Source organism: Gymnogyps californianus, chromosome 21, assembly GCF_018139145.2.
Source record: "Gymnogyps californianus isolate 813 chromosome 21, ASM1813914v2, whole genome shotgun sequence".
Lineage (NCBI taxonomy): Eukaryota > Metazoa > Chordata > Aves > Accipitriformes > Cathartidae > Gymnogyps > Gymnogyps californianus.
This window is the reverse complement of record NC_059491.1, coordinates 1,136,569-1,157,896: the sequence shown is the minus strand read 5'-3', so window position 1 is coordinate 1,157,896 and position 21,328 is coordinate 1,136,569. Positions and strand designations below refer to the sequence as shown.

General features: G+C 53.6%; 1 protein-coding gene across 1 annotated transcript in view; it reads right to left on the bottom strand.

Annotated features, from left to right (window-relative positions):
• The window catches only part of MEGF6 (multiple EGF like domains 6), a 107,579-nt gene that overhangs the window by 7,443 nt on the left and 78,808 nt on the right, over nt 1–21,328 (bottom strand). Inside the window, 22 exon segments of the mRNA XM_050909388.1 lie at nt 2,055–2,183; nt 2,374–2,502; nt 3,317–3,445; nt 3,977–4,105; nt 4,713–4,841; nt 5,258–5,389; nt 5,832–5,846; nt 5,849–5,959; nt 6,408–6,539; nt 7,509–7,601; nt 7,604–7,633; nt 10,240–10,374; nt 10,752–10,886; nt 11,054–11,182; nt 12,969–13,097; nt 13,226–13,357; nt 13,623–13,790; nt 15,002–15,124; nt 15,978–16,100; nt 17,984–18,121; nt 20,014–20,136; nt 20,531–20,653. Coding sequence (XP_050765345.1) covers nt 2,055–2,183; nt 2,374–2,502; nt 3,317–3,445; nt 3,977–4,105; nt 4,713–4,841; nt 5,258–5,389; nt 5,832–5,846; nt 5,849–5,959; nt 6,408–6,539; nt 7,509–7,601; nt 7,604–7,633; nt 10,240–10,374; nt 10,752–10,886; nt 11,054–11,182; nt 12,969–13,097; nt 13,226–13,357; nt 13,623–13,790; nt 15,002–15,124; nt 15,978–16,100; nt 17,984–18,121; nt 20,014–20,136; nt 20,531–20,653 — 2,616 coding nt within the window.

The window sequence follows — 21,328 nt, the reverse complement described above, 5'->3', positions numbered from 1 at the left end:
GGGGAGAGACGACAAGTTACGCAAAAAAGGTGACGCGGGTCTTTTTTCACTGCCGTTTCTGTAGGCACACGCTTCACTTTGTTTCTGTCCCTTTCATTCCTGCCACGCCAGAGCGGTGCTGTGACAGGACCGGTGGCCTCTGCCAGCCCGTGAAGGTATTATCACCCCGGCAAGCGGTGTGGCCGGCGGTAATGGCCCCTCTTGCCTTTGGCTCGGTGGTGATGGGCAGCACCAGCCTGCCAGCGCGGGGACTGCAGTCCCTCTCATGGCACGTACGGCGTGGGAAATGGCTGCACGGCCCAGGCCTGAACGCATGCCCACTGCTCCCTGCGCGCGGGAGCACGAGCGTCTCAGCAGCATCACCGGTCAAATCTGCTCAGGGTACACGAGCGTGAAGTGCATCGCTGGCGGTCGCCTAATGTAGTGTGAAACTTTAACTGTGCCACAGGTTTTTGGAAGTGTTATTCCTGGCACTGTTTACTGAGCGTTGGGTGCCAGCACGGTATATTTTAATCACGGCAGCAATCGTTTAGTTTTGCTGCTTCTTCTCTTGTCACAGAAGCACCTGGTTTCTAAAGCAGCTGCCAAACAAAATGCGTGCAGTACCAGAATTATGCAGAAGTTAGCACTGCAGGCGCAAAATCTCTGAACCTAATTTCCACTTCTGCCTCATGAATGAATGCAAAAAAATCAGTGAGTCCCTGTACAACTGTCCAAACAGGTTGCTCGTCCCCGCAAGGGCCAAGTTTGTACATGCAGCTGTGGTGAGAGTGTGGCCGCGCTGTGCACAGCTGGGCAGATACTTGCACACACACGCAGCTGGAAATACAGCTCTGTGGGAAGCCGAGGAGAGGACTCTAGCCTATTTTTTTAAAAATCATATAATTTCTGCATTTGCGGGTGGGGTTTTTCATTAATTTGTATTGAAAGAAACTACAAAAGCGAACCTGCGGGTGAGCTCAGTGCAAGCAACTGCGGGCAGGGTGAGGCAGGCAAAGCCCCCGGGGCTCAATGGCCAGAACCACAGGGGCACCGGGAAGCCAAAACCTCCCAACACCCGTCCTTCGTAATCTCCACGCCGGCAGCTTAACGCTGCCTCGTGACGGGGGACCTTGCTGCCGGGGGGCTCTAGGTGTGGGGTTTTGGCAGCACATGACGCAACGCTGGGAGGGGACGGCGTGCCTGAGGATGTGTCAGAATCCGGCTGCTCGCCCTCGGCCGGCGAGGTGAGCTGCAGGTTCAACTCTGTGGCCGAGTCTCGGCTGCCGGCCGAACTGTTTACAGCCTCTGTAAACGCAAACGTTCCCAAGCAGGAAAGCTGAGAGCACTTTGATGTGGCCGATGGCAAACGTAGCTGCAGTGGGCAGCTCCCTTATGCCAGACTTCCGCTGACAAGTAACAGCGTTGGACTAAGACATGCCTTTTACACTGTAATATGAGGCATATGCCAGGCTGAGGTGTCATGACCCCCGCAAGGGAAGAAGCTTGTGGATCTCTTCTTGGTGTGCTGCTACTCGATGAAGTCCCTGCTGCTGCTCTTAGTAAGGCCAATAGCCTTTTCAACACTTCCTCATAGTAAAGGGATTGCTGGGGTATCTGTTACATTTAAAGATAAGGTGAACACAGGAGCCTGCCGAATGATGGATGTAATTATTTGCCGGGGCTTAGGACTGAAGCCAGGCATTTAGGGCCAGTATAATACGGGGAAGCGTAGATGAAAGAATGGAAAGGAGCTGATCTTTTGTTGCTCTTAAAAGAAACGGGACAGAGGAAGATCTTCACTTGGCATTTTGGTTTCACCGTGCAGGTACTGGGGCGGGGGGGGATTGCAGCCCTGCGTTGCATCCCTGCTTGGAGCCTGCGGCTTTGCACTGATGCCTGCGGGCCTGTGCCTTCGGGGACCCCAGCCCTCTCCCACTGGCACCGTCGCAGGCTGCCGCGGCCCCTGTGTACACCATCGCCGTAGGGAAAGCAGAAAGCACAGCGGCAGGCAAAACCAGGGCCCACAGCCAGAATCACGGTACCCACGGTTAGGACCCCCGCGCCCCACTTACGGCTCTCGCACTTCTCGCCCGTCCACCCAGGCTGGCAGACGCAGTGGCCCTTCTGGCGGTGGCAGAGCCCCCCGTGACGGCACTCGCAGCGCTGCCGGCAGTCTGCCCCGTGCTGTCCCTGCGCGCACTCTGTGGGGAGGCACAGGGTGAAACACCGCCCTGACACCCCCCGTCCCCGAACGCGCGCGGGGAAGGACCGTGAACGCGCGCCACCCGCGCCGTGCACACCGCCCCCAGCCTTCAGAGCAAAACGAGTCCGAAACGGGACAAGTTTGGGCCAGAGCCCGTTTCTCAGCGCTGCCGACGCACCGTTACTCACCCAGCTCACAGGCCAGCCCCGTCCAGCCCTCGGGGCAAGCACAGAGCCCTGTGGCGGGGTCACACGTGCCACCGTTTTGGCAGAGGCAGCGCTGGCGGCAGCTCCTCCCGTAGAAACCCACCGGGCACGCTGTGGAAAAACCAGGGCAAACATCCCAGTCAGAAAACAGCTCCGAAGGCAAACACCACGCCTCTGGTAGCCTGCAAGAGCGATAGGTGGACGGCCCGATATAAAACAAAGCCATTATTGCTTGCAATGAGAGGCAGGGAGAGGAGCCGACGCCGCCCTGAGGCTGCTTAGCTGCCCGCGTGAAGACATCTGGTATTTTAACCTGCTCAGGTAAGAGGCAGTGATGACACACGGGACCTGGTGCCTGATCTCTTCAGAGCTTTCTTAGCTTTGGTGGCGGCAAAGACACAAAAGAAAAAGGGTTGGGTGAGTTCAGCAGCCAGGAGAGACGCTCAGTTGGTAGCCAACGTCTTCGGTCCTGAGCTGCAGAACATCCTCCTCTCCTAGACCCAGATAGCGCCAGTGCTCGGCAGAGAAAAAACGCCATTTAGGCACAGGAATAATTCTTCTCGTGCGCACTGTTTCACTGAGCTGTGCCTAAGGGCATCGCTGACTTGGTGTCTGAATGCTCGGTGCGGTGGGCGGTCAAGCCGTTACTCTATGTGCTGCTACGAAACTGCAAGCCAGCGCAATTCCTGGTGCTCTTGGAGAAGGCAACCTCTTGGCTTCTCTCTTTGTGAATGAATCAGGAAGCGCTGCCCAGCTAATTACGATCTTAGTTGCAATCTGGCCTTGCTGTCGTACTGCCTCACCTTTTTGTAGTTGCTACTCCACTGAAAACTCCGACCCACCCTGAGAAACGGCATTTTGAATGCACGCTGGCAGAGGAAGCAGACAGTCTGGGTTAGGAAGCAACCGTAAGGTGTGTTGTTACCTTGCTGGCACGTGGGTCCCGTCCACCCGGCTGCACAGAGACATCGGCCGCTGACGTGGTTGCAGGTAGCGTTATTGAAACAGTTGCATGTCTGGCTGCAGTTCTCACCGTACCTGTTCTCCTGGCACGCTTCGTGGGAGCAGAAGCAGGCATAACTGTTAGGCAGCAGGTATGAACCACATCAGGCAGACTCCTACTAACCATCCCGAATGCACTTGTCTGGGAGAGGAACCAACGCTGGTGCGCGGCTGCTTTGGACAGCTGTGTAAGTTGGGTTTGATGGCGCTATGGGGAACTAACAGCTGTGTTCTCCGGGTGGCTGACATCCAAACACGGACAGTGTTGTTCTCTTCAACACCATTTTACCTATTAGGGAACTGTTTTGCCAGACGCCCAAGCCCTCGCTGCATTCAACAACGACGTGCTCAGCCAGGGCCCCCCAGACCCCTCCGAAACCAAATACTTCTCTCCCACACGGAGTTAACTCCCACGCAGAGAAAAATCACACGTGGGGAACAGACACCTAAACCTCCGGGCTCTACACCCTAGCAGCGCCAGAGACGGCGAGGGCTCCGGCGTGCCTCGCCGAGGGCTGCTCCTGCCTCGCTCCATCCCACCCCCGGCTGCAGAGGGTGGGTGCCAGGCTGCAGCGACACCTACGCTGGCCGCAGCGGGGGCCGTCCCAGCCGGGGCCGCAGCGGCACTCGCCCGTTGCATGGTCACAGCGGGCGCCGTTCAGGCAGTCGCAGGCTTGCTGGCACTCCAGTCCGTAAAATCCATCAGGACAGGCTGCGGAAAACAAACGAGAAATCCCCACAAAATGCCTATACAGAGAGCTGGAAGTCTCCCAGCAGAGAAGAGATGCCTCTTGGCGGCCTTTTTGGCCGATATAATGCTGCACCAGTGTGACAGCCACCTGTAAATGGCTCTCCCCCTGGCAGAGCAGCAGAATATTGGATGCCTGTCCATTATGGATGTTCAAGGTACAGGACAAAGCTGTGGTGGATCAGAAGAGCAATGGCATTAGGCTTCTGACCACCAAGAGACCGAGCAGGGTGGCAGGGCAGCCAGACCCCTGCACCCTGGGACCCCTTGGAGAGGCTGCTCCAAGACCCTGCGTGCAACGCGTGTACACACACGGGCGACCGAGTGCATTTACTCCTTGTTTACATTTTGTTAGCCTTTTTTTTTTGCCCTAGACCTTTTCCCTTCAGAATTAAAACCAGAGACTTAGCAGCTCGTGGACATGTGGTTTTCCCCATCACCATCCCGAGGGACTCTCTTTGCCGTAACAGAATAGCAAAAAGTCAGTCGAGGAGTGCCGACCCCGCTGGCAAGGAGACCGTGGTCCGGGGGAGCCGCTGACAGCGCTGGGCCCCCCGGCGAAGGAACTTACCGTGCTCACAGAAGGTTCCTCGCCAGCCCGGGCTGCAAGTACAGGCCCCGCTGACGTGGTCACAGGCAGCCCCGTTGTCACACTGACACCGGTGCCGACAGCTCAGCCCAAACCATCCTTCCGGGCACTCTAGCAAGCACAAGCAAACGCGACTGAGGAGCCTGTCCTTTCCTGGTGTCCCCGGGAAGCTACGCTAAGGTGGGAGCTCAGGCTCTGAATGGAAATAACGGTATCTGGCAGCTGCTTTTTTGTAACGACCAGTGGGCTCTACCCTACCCCTTGGAGATGTGTACCCATGTCACCCAACCACCCTCAGGACAGGACAGGACCGGCAACATCACAGACAGGGCACGGGGACTGAATTCCTGTGACTGAACCAAGAAGCACGGCCAGAGAAATCTGCACCGCGGCTTCCCCCGCTCCCTTTACAGGGAGAAGGCAGAAGCCTCCTGGCCCGCCTGTCCGATGCCTTTCCCCTGGAAAACGCATCTGTATCGTTCGGCTCGGCCTGAAGGCGAGCAGGGCAGCTCGCTGGCAGCACTCACTCTTTTCGCAGCGGCCGCCCACGTAGCCAGCGTCGCAGATGCACTGCCCCGTCTCCGCGCTGCAGCTCCCGTCGCTGTTGCTGCAGTTGCAGGTGTGAGCACAGTCGGGGCCCCAGCGACCTGCATCGCAGGCTGCAACACAGGAGGGAACGGACCCTTAATGGCCTGGGCTCCACTTGCTCAGCTTCTCCGGTGAGCAAAGGTGTGGGCACAGCGCTGCCTTCTCCTCGGGGTGTTATTACAACTGCTGGCTCGGGCAGAAGGACAAACACGGCCGTAGGTCCTCAGAGAGCCCAGTGGGACCGTGAGAGTGCGTGCTACATTAGCACCTATTTGACGTGAATGCATTCTGAAATTCATTCAAGAGCAAATTTGAAATGAATTCATTCAAGCCCGCTACGGAAAGGCAAGCGGCACCTGGCGGCACTGGCAGGACAGAGCGGAGAAACCTAAAGGATTTCAGAGAGAGATTTTTCCGGCAGAGACGAAGCTGACAATGAAGCAAATCACAGAGCAGCTTTGCACAGGTCAGTGCCTTCTAGGCGTGATGGCTAATAAGCAGCGGGTACAATACCTCTCTGACAGTTGTCCCCGTCCAGCCAGGTGCGCAGCTGCACGTCCCCGTCCCAGGGTGGCAGTGTCCGTCGTTCCCGCAGCTGCAGCTCAGCTGGCAGTCCGGGCCAAACCAGCCAGGCGGACACACTGCCAATGCAGAGACGTGCTAACTGCAAACGGCTGCTGTAAGCCCGCAGCAAGGGCTTCCCTCCTGACAGACCCGGCGGGCACCGCAGCGGGCTTCTGCAGAACTGCCACGAGCACTGGCAGTCCTCAGCCGAGCGTGGGTGCTCAGCTCTGGGCTGAACGGGACGAGGGGCTTAGGGTTTTACCTCCCTTCCTGCTGATGCACAAGTTACCGCTGCGAAGATAGGACTAGAGGGACTTCAAGGGAAGAACCCAGCCCGTGCCCCAAAGTGTGAGGCAGCGGAGGCGTGCGCGGTGCTAAGCCCGCTCTGATGAGTGCGGCGGTGCCCGGTCGATAGCTGGATGCTCCGCTCGCGAGAGCAGGCACTCCACGTCAGCCTAAAGTACCCTCATTCCAGCTGGAGAGAGCCATTCAGGCGTGAGGGACCCAACGGCAGGCAGCACTCACCGTCCTGGCAGCGGTGGCCGGTATAGCCGGGCGGACACAGGCAGGCTCCGGTGGCGGGATCGCAGCTGGCGTTGTTCGCACACTCAGGACATATCTCCTGGCAGCCCTGACCCCAGCGACCGTCAGGGCAAGCTGGAGCGCGGGCAGAGAGAGAGGACACACAAGCATCGGGATCACAGCCGAGGCGTAAGAGGGCAACGTCTATTTTCTGGTGCACGGCAATGGGTCCCCTTTCTCGCTCATGTTCGTGCTTCGTGCAAAACACGGACTTTTGTTTGGCAATATGTGGCCACGAGCAAGGACAACATTGCTTGCTTTGTTTTATAAACAGCGTGTGAGCCCTTCTAAGTGCTATTCTGATCTCACTCCAGTACTTTCATGTCAATTTTGGATTCGCATCTACTTGTGGGGAGCTACAAGGGCTCCTTGCTAGGAAATGGTGTTGCTGGCAAAGGGTCTTTGCAGCTGCCGTCACACTACTAGGCAGCACGTTAGTCAGCATTCCCAGATCTGCTTTTAGTTGCAAAGGAGAAGCAAAAGGCTAAGGACTGATAAAACTGGGCAAGAATCCTTGTTTAACTGCTCCTAAGCTGCTCCAGGGCCTGGAAAAAAGTCAGTTCAAAATGTATGGTAAGCACTGTGCATGTGTGGTTTTATTGCTCAGTCAAACTATTAGGAGCAGGACATCTATATACGACTAATATCTTCCAGCTGCTGTAATACTGTATAATCGTGTAAAAGTTTTTAATTTAGGATTCTCTAGTTTTCCAGCACTTAAAAAGTAACGTGGTGAAGGCAATTAAAAATACACATCAGTAAAGAAAGGCTCCTTTCCTACATTCCTATGGTAAGGACCGCAACAACTGAAAATATCTTCATCTTTTTTATGGCGTATGTTTACTTGTACTTCACTCAGCTTCAAGAACCGAGCGGAGCTAGCTGAGGCTATTGGTTAAGACTTACCATCAAAAGCCGCGTTTTTTCTAATTTTCCATGCAGATGATTCTAATTGCACTAGATGTTTTTAAAACTAAATTTTAGCAAAAGAAAAGTCACAGCTATACGCCTACCTCGGCGCATTTGCTGCTGTTGCCTCCTCACCTTGGCCGCAGTCGTGTCCCGTCCAGCCTGGCAGGCAGAGGCACTGCCCCGTGGTCCGGTCGCAGGGCGCTCCCCGGCAGGAGCAGGACTGCGGCAGCCCGCCCCGAACTTCCCCTCCGGACACTCTGCGTCGAAAAGAGCAGTGTGAAACCTGCCCCCTCCTGAGGTGCCTTTCCCCAGAGCATATTACCGATCAGACCCCGCACACCAAAGGAGCCTCCGGCTCGGTGAGGAAAAGCCCAGCTGCGAACGGTGCCCGTGCTGCAAAGGCCGCGCTCCCGGGCCCGGAGGTGACCGCTCTGTTATCCACACCGGCCACCTGCAGCCTCCAGCATTTCACACCACTGCCTTGATTTGTCTGCTTGAGTATCGCTTCTCTGTTGTTGCTTGTCCCTTCAACAAGTATTTCTTCACACAAGAGCGACCGATCACACGCCCAACAGCTGAGGCCAAACTGGTCTCCAATCTGGGAACACCGTTCTGCAAAATAACCCGCTCCCTCGCCGCGGCATCCCCGCCGGGCTGCGCCCCGGGCAGCCGCCGGCGCCGGCCGTACCGCGGCACCGCTGCAGGCGCCGACGGCGAGGCAAACGGGTGAGGGAAGATGCGCTTTCGCTCTGCCTCCGAGACCCACGTGCTCATCCCATGGGCAGCGACCCGAGCCACCCTGCTCTCTCCGTGCTGGGGTGCAGAACACCGGGTTCACAGCCCCCAAACCCGTACCATCCCTGGACTTTTATAAGATGCTGTGAGGGCTTCTTACTGCCCTGGCTGAACGCCTCCAGGATCTGGAAGGCAGGCTTTTAGGCAGCAGCAGCAAGGTTTGCAGCAGGTACCTTGATGTAAAGCAATAAAGAAGGAGCATCCCCATCCGCAGGAGGAGTAAGCGCTTTTCCTTCCCTCCGCTCGGAATGCCAGGGCGGTACTGCTGATACCAGAAAGCCCGGTTTGCCCTTTGCACCCTGTGACACAACTTAGCAGCCAGCTAATTACGTGCAGACTGAGGGCCTCAGACCCAAAGATCCTTAAATCCTATCTGAGTCTCCCAGAAGAGCTCCATGCTCGCAGTCCTTTTTGCTCACCGAAGCCAAGGTTTCGTAAGGCTTCGGCAGATGCAAACACACCAGCGTTCACAAATGACAGAGGCAAAGCGCACCAGCGCGTAGATTTCAAGCGACACAGTGGAGTTTTTGTTGTTCCTCCTCTTTGCTAATTGATGGCAGATGTTTGTCTTCACCCTTTAATAATTTCCAGATCCCAACGACAGCCAAGAGCCTACTATTTCTATACAAATATTTGTGTTATTTCCTGTGACTCCCCCCCCCCAGGCTTAAGCTCCTTTCTCATTCTTCTTAAAAACATCCCGACCGAAAGCGCCCAGCCCGCCGAGGCGCCGGGCGGCTCCGGAGGCAGCAGTGTCCCGCCGTGGCGGGGGGGCTGCGGGGCTGCCGGGACCCCTGCGAGGGGGCACAAGCCCTGCAGAAGCCGCTCGCATCGCTCCTCCTGACGCTCTTTTGCTCTGTTAGCACTTGCTTGCATTGAAACTTTTCGTGACCGTCTGCAGCTTTTGTTCTGACCAACAGTGGTCCATCAGTCGTGGTGTTATGCAAGATATAATCATGCGCTAGCGGCTTAATTAGGTTAATAGCTATAACTTCTGGGCTGGGTGTGGATGGAATGCTTGGTTATACATCAGTTAGTGCAGAAAGTCCCAGGATGCTTGAATTAAAATTCAGATGCTGAACACCGCAAGCCTCTGAATGCAGCGTGTCTTCTCTGAATGCAGCGTGTCTTCTCTTAATGCAGCGTGTCTTCAGGTGTGGACTTCCAGAGTCCAACTTTCTGCATTTTCTGTTGGATCCAACCGGTTGAAGCGTGATTCAGAAGGAGACAACCTCACAAGAGGGGGAGGTTGGCTTTTCAGTTCGTTGATCAGCTCAGAGGCTGGCACAAGTTATTATTTTCCCAGAACCGTGTTCACGTTTTGTAATCACCACCTTGTGCCAATGACTCACTGCCTTTAGGTTCACTCAAAACACCTTTGTTGGAAGAGAGTCAAGCTCCCTGAAACCCCGACTGTCTCCCAGGATCTTGAAAAGCTGCGCCCTCAGAGCTCGAGTGTGACACTGCACACACAGAGCTGCGCAGTTTAGTTACCATACTGTCAACTGGCCCCTTATGTGAAGAGCAGAAAACTGCTCTAGGAGGTTCATACAGAGGCAGAAGTTTAAATCCTAATGCAAATGAAATATAAAATTTTCTTTTCCGCTTGCAGATCAAATAGAGTTTCAATATGGAATAGAGAATGGAGCGGAAAATATGATACCGTTCTGCTGGGCGCTGATTGCCTGGAAAAAGACATCAAAGGCCGGGAGAAGATCACTAGGTATCTATCACCTTCATCTACAGAAGCAGAGATGCCCAAGAGGCAGGATAAAGTGAGACCTTGTTCTCCTTTTCTGAATAAGGCTCATTATGCCTGAGAAATCCTGCTTCCCCGCTTTAAAGGGATCGCAGTGTTTCACAAAGACCTGCAAATGGCAGCTCCTGTGTCCTCGAAAGCCATTTCAACTTTTCACTCATTAGATCAACTGCAGCGGGCTAGGGGGTCTGAGAGAGCACAGGAGGAATTCCCGAAGTCCTTTCATGTTGTTTTGTGAAGAAAAAGCTGGGATGCGTGAGGAATGGTGAACAGCACACCTGGAGTTGCCTTGCAGGGCCCCTGCCTTACCTTGGTCGCAGTTCTGCCCACGGTAGCCTCCGGGACACTCTTTCCAGCACTCTCCGGTGACGTGGTCACAAGACACTTCTGGAGGGCAGCTACATTTCGTCTTGCAGCCATCCCCGTAATAGCCAGGGTCACAGTCTGTTAACCATCAGAATGAAAAAGAAAGAAGATCTGGCGTTACTCGATTGACCCTGGAAGAGCGGGCAGCCCCAGCTCGCAGCGATGGGCACTGACCAGCACCCTCCCGAGCCGATAGCTGGGCACAGCAGGCTGGATGAGGTCCGCCGCCCACATCTGCAGGCACTCCCACCCGGCTGTGCGCATCCTGCGCGCTAACTTAACGTGACGGAGTCTGACGATAGCAAGTTTTGTTCCTAATCTAAACAGCAAGAGGCGAGGCAGTCTTAGGAGGGTGGAAAGTGAGCCGAGCTTCTCCCCCCAGAAAATCAGCTAGGGGAAGAGAGGCTGCGGGAGGAGAAAGGGGGATGCTCCCTGGCTACTCCTTGGCGACTCACTCGTCTCGCAGCGCTTGCCGCGGTAGCCGGGTTTGCATCGGCAGGAGCCGTCCCTCTTGTCGCAGTCCTGCGTGTTCTGCTGCACGCAGCGGCACTCTTCGGAGCACCCGGGGCCAAACGCCCACTTTGGGCAAACTGGAGGCAGAGGGAAAGAGCTGGTCAGTGACCCGCGAGGCCAAACGACACAGGGCAAGGGACAGCAACTCTGCCACCCAGTGCTGGCCCTTCCCAGGGATGGTATCTGGAAAGGCTGTAATCCGAGAACAATACGTATCTGGGAAAAAAGGTGAGGACAAGCATACCTAAATGGCAGTACCGTCCGTATAAGCCAGGATCGCACAGGCAGGCTCCGTAAATCCGATGGCAACGACCCCGGTTGGCACAGTTGCACTTTTTCCTGCATTGTTTCCCAAAAAATCCTTTAGGGCACCCTAGTTAAGAGAGAGAGATTTTCTGGGAAGATGAGCCGATTTCAGCCTGTCATTTTATTTCCCCGCAGACCACAGGAAAAACGTACCAAAATCGAAGCTGTATCGCATCAGAAATGAACCTAGGCAAAGGATGCAGCGAGTGTGGAAAAAAAGGCTGGCTTGTTTTCTGACTGGGAACGCGCTTGTGTCTCTACGCAATCAGGTAATGATAAGAGCGAGCAGATTCCCGCATCAGCTCAGAATCAGATTGCTTCAGCCGTCGGCACTCCTGTCCTTGCACAGAGTGTCACGGTGCGTTTCACTTGCTGCCACTCTCCAGCCCTACGAGATGCCCCGAGGGCGCCCAGCAGCTCGGCACCCTGCTTGAAATGGTAACACTGGTTGTGCTAGAACTCTACCCTGCAGGGCTCTGAGAAGTCAAGTTTTTCATACGTGAGAAAGTAATCCATGAGGCCGTTCCGATTGGTAAATAGCAGCGATATTTGCACTATTAAGGGAATAAAATTATCGTTCTTTCTCTGTTATGCTAAAGATCTTAATATTAGAAGCACATGGCAGACAGATTGTGTCAGTAGAAAGCTCCGGCCAGCATCTGTCCAGGCAGCACGTGCCTTCTCCCGTATGATAAGAATAGCAGACAGTTTAAGCAGAGGAAATGCCACCCTCGGACAACAGATCAGTTCTTCATTGTTTGTTTTAATCCTACCTTCCTGTTTTTTCTCTGTACCCCTCAATCACCTCCTTCCTGCAGAAAGAAAAGGTCGGGGTATCTCTTGCATTCATTTACATTCTGCTTCGGTCTCGTCCTTCAGTAATACTTCCCATATGCTCCTAACCATTTCTCTGAAGTCATTTTGTCTGAATCTCTTATTGTCTCACTCTTTCTGTGGTTTTAGATTATGTCCCCCAGATTTTAACTCTCTGGGAGCGAGCAACAAATACCAACAGCACCTGACACCTCCTTTGGGTACTTTGAGTAACTGCCGTTCTCACAACTTTTCAATGCTTTGGTTTTTCTTCAGCGGAAAATACCTCCACGGTTCCGTAAATTTACCATTGAACATCCTTTTCTGTGTCCGCCACTGAATATCCAGTGAAATATAGAAGGCTGCCCACGGTCATTGCTGAGTAGTGAACAGGGACTGCGAAGGTCTTCCAGTGCAAAGACAAGGCATACTACCTGGAGCACTGTTTTGCGGGGGAAGAATCCCCTTTACCATCTTTTCCTTATTAAAACGACATTTTTCGATGCAAGACTAGGCGACCCACCGCGTCAGACGGCGCAGGGATGTGTTAGAGCCACGCACACCGGGATGGGTCAACAAAAGAGTTGAAAGGTGCTTTCAGTGAACAGCTACAAAGGGATCAGTGTAAGGCATTCTGTGGAAAACGTTTCAAGGCTTCAGAGGAGCACAACTGGGACATCAAAGAGTGGCATCAGAGGTGGCTGTAACAGCCAGTTAGCAAATTACGGCAAATGCTCTACTAATACGTTGAGAGCAACAGAAATGAGCTACCTCCGCAGGCTGGGGAACATCACTCGCAACTCGCGATTGCTGTTTCCTTGCAGGAAAACGTTTCAGGGAGAAAAGAAAACTGCAAGAGAGGCCCCACTGTTTTGTGCTTGATTTCAGGGCCCCGCAGAGCTGCCGCCCCTCCTTTTCGCAGCGAGGCGAGCCCTCCCGCACCCCGCCGGGTCCCCGCGCCTTGCCGAGGGCCGCGGCGAGAAGGAAGGGGATCGCCCTCACCGCCGCGCGAAGCCGGCGAGGGGGAGCCGCGGGCTTACCGTCTTGGCAGAGCTCGCCGGCCACCCCGGGCGGGCAGCGGCAGGCGCCCGTGGCGGGCTCGCAGGTGCCGCCGTTCTGGCAGCGGCAGGCCAGGCTGCAGTTCCTCCCGAAGGTGCCAGCCGGGCAGGCTGGGGCAAGAGAGAGAGAGGCGAGGCTCAGGCGGCTGCCGCAGCCCCGCGCATAGCCGCTGCCTCCGTGCATCCCGGAGCAGGGAGGAGAAGAGCTTTCTCGCCCGCTGCCCTCCGGCATCACTCACTCTGGTTACAGAGGACGCCGGTCCAGCCAGCCGGACAGTCGCAGCCGGTCTCCTCCGCGTTGCACGTGGCTCCGTTTTGGCAGTCCTCACAGGTCAGGCTGCAGTCGGGGCCGAAGGTGCGCTCCAGGCAGACTGCAACGAGAGGCGCCGCGGGTGAAAAGCCTTCCCCGAGGCTGCCGCAGCATCGCGGAGAGTTTGGGCAGAGAAACCCCCCCGTGTGCGGGCTGCGGCAAAGCTAAATGCCTCTGTGTTGTAACACAGGTTCGGCGTACGTAGAAAAGGTACTCGACAAGTCTTGTGGGTACGCTCACCAACCACAAATAAACCCAGCACGCGTGATTAATTCTGAAGACTTCCAAGCAAAGTATGCCATTTACCAGTGCTGCAAAATGCCCACCAAATTTTTCCGAAAGTGTGTGCTCTCCTCTTGCTTCCATCTCTTCCTCCTCTTCTTCATAGTCGTCATTAAAGAGCTGGGTAAATTCATCTCGCAGGATTGCAACGTGAGGGATTGGGCGGATAACGGGGCGCCGACCATCCAGAGCTTCCACGGGTTCCTCTATAGCTAGGGAAGCAGTCACAGAGATGGCAATGTCAAAGTGGGAAACGAGGCAAGACCTCTAAGAGGTGACGAGGAGGACAGAACCTCTGTAATAAGAAAAGGAAACCAGAAATACCTGTACAGGGTTGGTGCATCTGGTTTGGCACGGTTTGCACCACTGATCTCTATATCGACACCTCTAACATTTTTGCAACTTGTTTGCTTGTTTGTTTTGGCTAGAATGGGCACAGACCAGCTAAGTGACTTCAAAATCAATGGGAGAAGCTTTGATCTTAACCTTGACACACGGCTCTGGCTTCTCAGGTAACTGAGCTCGCGCTCACCCCATCGCCTTTGCCCTGCTGTTTGTCTGACCAGAGCCACTCAGCTTCTTTGAGTTTTCGGGTATGTTACTTAATTCTTTTCTGGAAAACTAAACAAGACTGCCCCTCTAACAAACTTAAGCAATGCATTTCGGCTTGGTTCTCCTTTTGGGAAGAGTACAGCTACAGGTTTCCTTCCCTTGCAGGGTAGGCAAGGGTTAAGAGCCAGGCAATCAAGCCAAGCACAGGCACACTTGGGAGCCCGGGCAGGGGCTGCAGAGCCTATAAAAGCCACGGCCGCGGAGGCTCAGGCATTTTGCCAGAGTGGGGAGGCCCCAGGTGCTGCTCTTCTGGGTCCAGACCTCAGAAAGCCTTTCCAGGAGCCTGGGCGATGCTGCTGGGGGTCGTTAGAGGAAGCGAGTGGGGTGTTGGCTGCCCTACTAAGCGAGTAAGTTGGCTAATAGTGTGTTTGGGGGTGGGATAAAGACACTACTGCTTAAAAAAGACAAATCCATTATTTCTTGTAAGGGAAAACTGTAGAGGCTGGTGACTGTGGAAAGGGTTCTGGTTCTCCGGTTGATGCGGAGTCGTCACTGCAGACTATATCGTAAGCGTGGCTGTGCCAAAATCCCCTACGCTTCTTTGGGAAGTGCTGTGTGACATGGCTGAAATAGGACTGGTCCTGTCAGGGGAAAGCTTTCCGCTGGTGGTGGTGCGAGTCGTTTCCCCTGCTAATGGTAACCAGTGCTGTGAAAAAGCTGGAGAAGGTGGCGTGCAGGGCTAAGGAGCTCCAGCCCACGCTGGTCCCGGCTCGGCCGGGGTCTGTGCGGGGGAGGCTCTGCCAGGGGAGAGCAGGGCAGAGAGGCGGGCAGCCCGCCGCCCACCCCGGCAGTGCACGGGCGTTGCACTTACAGATGCAGCTCCTGCGGTCGTCATCCAGTTTGTATCCAGTCTCGCAGCCACACTGGAAAGACCCTAGCTGGTTCTGGCATGCGTGTTCACATCCACCGTTATTTGAGGAGCACTCATCCACATCTAAAAAACATGGGATACCCCAGTGTAATGGGAGCACGCCCTCTGCACAGGCCAGGGGCCCAGATATATTTCTGTCCGCGGATCGGCAAGCAGGCTGATGGCACCCTCTCTGCTAGTTATGTGAAGCCATCCGACTCTCAAAATCGAGTGAGACCACCCAAGTGATTCAGGGAGCCCTGGCTTTCAGAACACCGTGTGCGGGGGTTCAGTTCGCATCCGTCACTACTTGTGTGGAAGCGGGTGGGTCAGCTTGGCGTTCCCCCCGTGAAATGCGGCTGGAGAGCTTTGGCCGCTGAACAACTCACCAGGAGGAAAAAAGCTCCACGTTCTTTACGCTAAGGCGGCGATGCGTCAGCGAGCTGACGGGAAAAGGGGTACGAGCTGGGACAAACTGGAAGAGATGCTTGGCTGTTCGCAACCAGCTAGCACAATTTCTTGTTCTCTTTATTACAAGCTTGCGTTAGTCACTGCCTTAGCTGTATTTTATACAGACACTTTCATTCGCCTGTATCTCTTGGGTGACAATGATGGGCAATGTTGGCCTCTGGGGTTGAACACAAAATGATTTCTGTGAATTAACGGAGTCAGACCTGGACCAACTCGCTTTGAGTTATCCTGATTTGAATTCAGTGTGTTCAAAAGCCCCATTGCTACTCTTCAGTTGTGCTGGCCTAGTGTATGGATTAGCATAGCTGAGTCGCCTTAACACTAAGCAAACCGAGGAGGCTGACAAAATACAGAAAAGCAGGATTAGAGGCACCCGTTCCGTGTGCATCTCTTGCCGTGCTGCAAGGCTGCGGGCTGCGGCGTTGCCGGTTTACTTGCAGGAGCCCAGCTAGATGTTTCTGCTTACCGTCACACCCACAGCCATCTGTGCTGAGCCTGTATCCAGCATAGCAGGCACACTCGTAGCCTCCAGGATAATTGTAACAGTCTTGCTGACAACAGTGAGAACCGTTGTCGCATTCATCGACATCTAAATAAAAAACAAAGGGCACTGGATGTTAATACACAGCTAGCTTTGCCGTGGTGACAGTACTTGTTAAAATTGCTCCGTGACCGGTTCTGGTAAGCTTTTACTGATCTGACTGCCAAATGCTGAGCTAGTATTCTTGTTCTCCTCTTGAAATGAGTGAGCTTTATGTTAACAGATCATCCTCTGCAATGTGCTCCCCAGCCAAGGGAGGAATCCTGGATCCTAGAGGCCTGTGGGAAGCTAACCGTGATTTTCAGTTCGAGATTGTTCTTCAAGGTTTTGTGTGCTTACAAATAGGGGGTGATTCCAGCTGTAGTACTGACTCTTGCTTTCTGATTTACCCTGTTACAAATACTGATGTCGAGTTTAGGGATGGCTGAGAACTGCATGGTTCTTTCAGACTGCCTCAGAGTGAAGTCTCTGATGGACAGATCTAGATAACCCAGAGAAAGCAGAGCTCCCGCAGCTTTACATTTCAGGCCCCTTGTATTTATGGGACTCCATTTGTCCGCTATGAAGCGGAATTACCGCAGTGCTCACGTAGTAGAGGGGTTTGTGAAGCATCCCCCTACCACCAGAGGAGGCTGGACCAAGGAGGTGTCTGGTAGGAAACCAAACAGCCCTGCTGGGCTACAGAAAGCGTACTGGGCTTTGCAGCGTGCAAAGGAATGATGTTCTTTCAGGGTAGAATTCAGTTCAGGTCCTGGCTTTTTTGCTCCCGTGTTGCGGTGTTGTATGGAGACAGTTCCTACTGCTTCCTCAGCCACGGAGGAAAGCAAACGTCCTGGGGATTTTGGGTTCCTCGCCTCTGGCAGAGGAATTGCCCCCCCTCTGCCCGAGCAACTGTGGGTGCCCGTGGCAGCCTGCTAAGGAGTGTATCTGTTCCTAACAGATGTCCTGGACAGACATGCTCCTTGAAGACTGCAGGAAGAAGGTGGTACTGAACAAAGAAGAAACAAATTCGAGAATTATTTCCTGAGTAATGTGAACTGCAACTCTACGCTGCACGGCAATAATGTAAGTACTGTTTTGCATCACTAAACGCTGTTACTCTTTGCTAGCAACCTCCTATTTGCTGGTTTTATAGAAAGCGAAGTCTTCAGGTGTAAGTGCCTCAATGCACTGCCTGAGGCACAGACCCTCCAGCTAACCTGCAGGAAGGGCGCCAGGATTTCTTACAGCTTTGGACTGCCTGAAGGATGGAAACACCCCCCCAGCCTTGCTGCACCAGTCTGAGCCACAGCCCTGTCGTGAGCACGGGAGTAAACCGCAGCCCGACACACTGGTGCAGTAAATGTCTGGCTAGCGAGCGCTACAGTGGGTTTCCGACTAGGTTATTTGCAAGGGGCGCGGAGTAATGCAATATAAAGTGCATGCCTCAGCTTTATAGCATTTACAGAGCTCGAGGTGCATTTCACCCCTGCCTCTCCATTAACACATACTTTATAGAACCGGATGGGGCTGAACTACACTTGGCTTGCAGCTAGTGACTCCTCCACATCACTCATTTATTCAAATTACACTGCTGCTTCCTTTGAGATAACAGGCAAGACGGTACGTTGCGAGCATCGTCCCTTCTAGACGTAGGCTTATAGGTATCTGAGGTGCGAGTCTGTATCTGCCAATGCCTCCTTAGATCTGTTTCAGCAGGGAAAAACTAACTAGTTCTGAAGTCAACATTTGCTGTCCAAGTAGGTCTTGAGTGGAGGTTTGAGGAGGTCTTCGAGTAGAGCAATATCTCACTCCTTTTACTTTGCATCTGCTTCTAGCCTCGTTAACCTGTTTGTAGTGCATACAGACATAGCAGCTAACATACGGAGATCCTCATCACTACTTGAGATGTGCTTGTAAAAACAAGATATGTAGCTTTTCCCTCGCCTTACCAGTGCACGTCTTCTGGTCCTCTTCAAGCCGATAGCCGAAGTTACAGGTACAGACTGGGCCAGAGCTGGTGTGGTGGCATGAATGGGAACAGCCACCGTTGTCGGCTTCGCAGCTGTTCACTATCTCCATTTCTATCCCTGGAAAAGGCACACGGGTTAGGATCCTGCTGCGCGGCTCTACGTACTGGCCGGCCCGCGCCTTCCCTCGGTGCTGCGCTCGGGTGGGCACCCACACAGCAGCTCCCAGCCGAACTCCTTGCACGTGCCTTTTTGTGTGCACAGCCCTGCTGAGGAGAAGAGTGATCTGCGGTGGGGAAAGGATGAAAATCGTTTTGCACAGAGGCTGCTGCTGGGCTGGGAAGTGATGTATAAAAAGAAACCGATGGATCCCAGGCAATGCCCTACGTAGCCTCTTAGGAACAGAGTTGTGGAGCGGGCTCTGGACAATCCCTGAGATGAACCAGACTGTGGGCAAAACTGCTCCCATGCCTGACAAGCCGCAGTGTGTGCTGCCAGCCAAAAGTTGGCTCAGTCTTCCTAAGTACAGAGCTGTTCTGATGCCAGCTAGAAATGGGAGCAGCAGAATACAGCTAACTACAGAAACATCCAGATGCCTACGGCTAGAAACGTTAGTTACTGACATGTCAAAAATGGTAGGCACAAACATCTACAGCAGTCATTTATCTTCTTAGCTTGGCAAAGTTCATGTAAACTTGTCTAGTTAATTAAGCTTTCTTAAACTAAAAGGGACTTGTACCATGGAGCTTTGACTCAGTCCTGAACCGCAGGAAAACAATTTCTGCCTTCAAGAACATGTTTGACTTTTTAGTGTGTTCAGACCGAAGGAGGATGAAAGAAGGGGAGAAACACTTCTCGTACAAGAAGGCTACTTAATTCTATAGTTGGCACCAAAGTAGAGGTATTGTCAATGGCTGTGGCAAGGAGTCACAACAACTGGAGGAGCTGTGTCAGAACACGAGTGGGGCTTGTGCTTCCACTGTCCCTGCTGTCAAAAGTGACCCTCCAGGGCTGGCATCTCTTACCAGGGGCTTACCTGGAAAACCAAGACTTGAGCGGCAGTAAAACTAAGCTTTTTGTCACCTGTGGGCCCGTTAGCTGAAGCCACAAAGGGGAATCTTCCCTGCTGCGTAGTCACAGTGCCAGGTGAGGAGGTAGCTAAGATTTATTAGGCATAGACCTGGCTTCCTAATCCAGTCCTCTGTAAGCCTTGCTGGCTATCATGCAGCTTCACCCCAACAGCTGAAGGTAAATGTGCAGTTGCATGTGAAACCGAGCTATGGGATATTTTTTTACAGAATATGCAGTGTGAGAGAAACCGTGGTCCTAGGAAGAAAGGTGTGTACGTGCCTAGGCTCTTAAACAGCACGTCATCAGTCTAGTTCCTCGCATCGCTCGCAGATTGATGCCTTTCAAGACCCGTTGATGGTCTGCAAAGCCTTACCCTCATACCCTTGGGAGGCTCCCAGCGAGAGCTGCAGCAGCTGCGCGGGTGGAGCAGCACGGGGACTGCCACAGCGCCTTTCATCTGTACGGCGGCTGCTAGTGCTGTACGCTGACAGCTCCACTTTGGACTGTCCCTGCTGATGTGTATTAGCTGAACAAAGTCGTACAGACAATCTGGCTCATTCTTGCATGATAGTGTTTATTTCTCCTCTTGATGGGAGCAGACGTGATCACTTCACTAGCTCAATTCCTTCTTCAGTTACACATCTGCAGCTGACTGAACGCATCCAGCAAGTCCCCAAGAGCAGAACTTGGCCTATTTGGAGCCAAATGGCTCCAAACAAATTGCCTAAACCAGCAAAAGTAGCTTCACGGTAACTTTAAAGATCAGACAAGGTTTTTTAACCTTGGTTTGGCAGCCCCAAACCTGCTCGTGAAATTCTTCAAAAAAGATTGCTATAACTTGGCCCCACCAATTCACAGAGGGTAGCGCACGAACCCTTGCCTGCAGAAGCAAACCCGCCTCCCGTCCCCGCCTGCGACGGAGCTCTGCATGCAGTACTCACGATAGCATTGCTTGCCGTCTGCCCCCAGCTCATAGCCCGGGTTACAGGTACACTTAAAGGAGCCGCGAGTGTTGAGACACTGGTGTGCACACATGGCTAGGCCACTCAGACATTCATTCACGTCTGCAAGAGATGAGCAATCAATCAGCAAAGCAGGTTGAGCCGTCAACGTTCTGTCAAAGGGACAATTGTTACTGTCCTCAAGTTTTCCACCCGTTTCTTGCACCCTGAATGCTTCACTGGGGTCCAGACCAACAAGGAAACAGAGTTAAGAGCTCAGCATTACTGTAAAGCTTCCTAGGAAATTGGATCACGTGAAACTCGACTGTTGTCCCAGACAACTCGAGCAGGGCTCTTGGACAGATGTCAACTGAGCGCTTTCATGCCACCCCTCTGGAAGGCTTGCGCATCGCTCCCTTAAATTCACAAACGCCGATAGTTACTACGATTGAGCGCTACTTTGCCCCATGAGAGACAGTGGTTTTCCTCCGTGAAAGCTTTGTTGTAGGCAGCTTACCTTCACAGGCCTTGTTGTCAGGCGCCAGCCGGTAGCCGGGGTGGCACTCGCAGCGGGCTGTTCCACGGTGGTTGTGGCACCGGTGCATGCAGCCCCCGTTCCTGTCGGTGCAGGGGTTCCTCACTGCAGGTCAAAGCAGGAGAGGCAGGCTTATTTCACACTAATCCTAGCTCTTATTGGCATTATGCTTACGGGAGAACGGAGCATCAAGCAGTTATGCCTAGCAAAAAGGACTGCAATCTGTGAAAGACCGTTCTCCACCAGACAGAAAATCTCTGCTACTGCTCCGCATTTACTGCTCCATCCAGGCAGGAGGATTTACACGGTGCAAGATCCCGCAAAAGGCAGGCACTAATCTGAGTAAAACCTTTGCAGGAGAAGCTTGGCATGGGCACGTCCCTCTACAGAGATGCCAGAGCAAGTGCTAGGCAAATTTGCTTCAAGTGCTCCTATCGAGAGGTTTGCCAGTCTCTGACCTGCTCCAGGACCTGGACAGATGCTACAAACCCCTACCGACTGCTGCATTTTTAATATCCCAGTTGTTCCTTTTCCCTTAGCAACTTCACAGCTAAAGACTTCCCTCCTCCTACTTCTTGAATGCCAGCTGCTATGAATGAGAAGATTCAACTTCTGCGCTACATCCCCTTCAGCTTCTCTCCCTCCTGCAGCCGGGAGCAGGTCAGCCAGAAAGCTGTCTGCAAGCAGAGGGAGACGATCCCGTCCCGCTGCGACACACTGCTGTTCCTTCGCTTTCTCAGAAGTGCGTGCCTTCATACCATTTCATTTTTGTTGGCTACG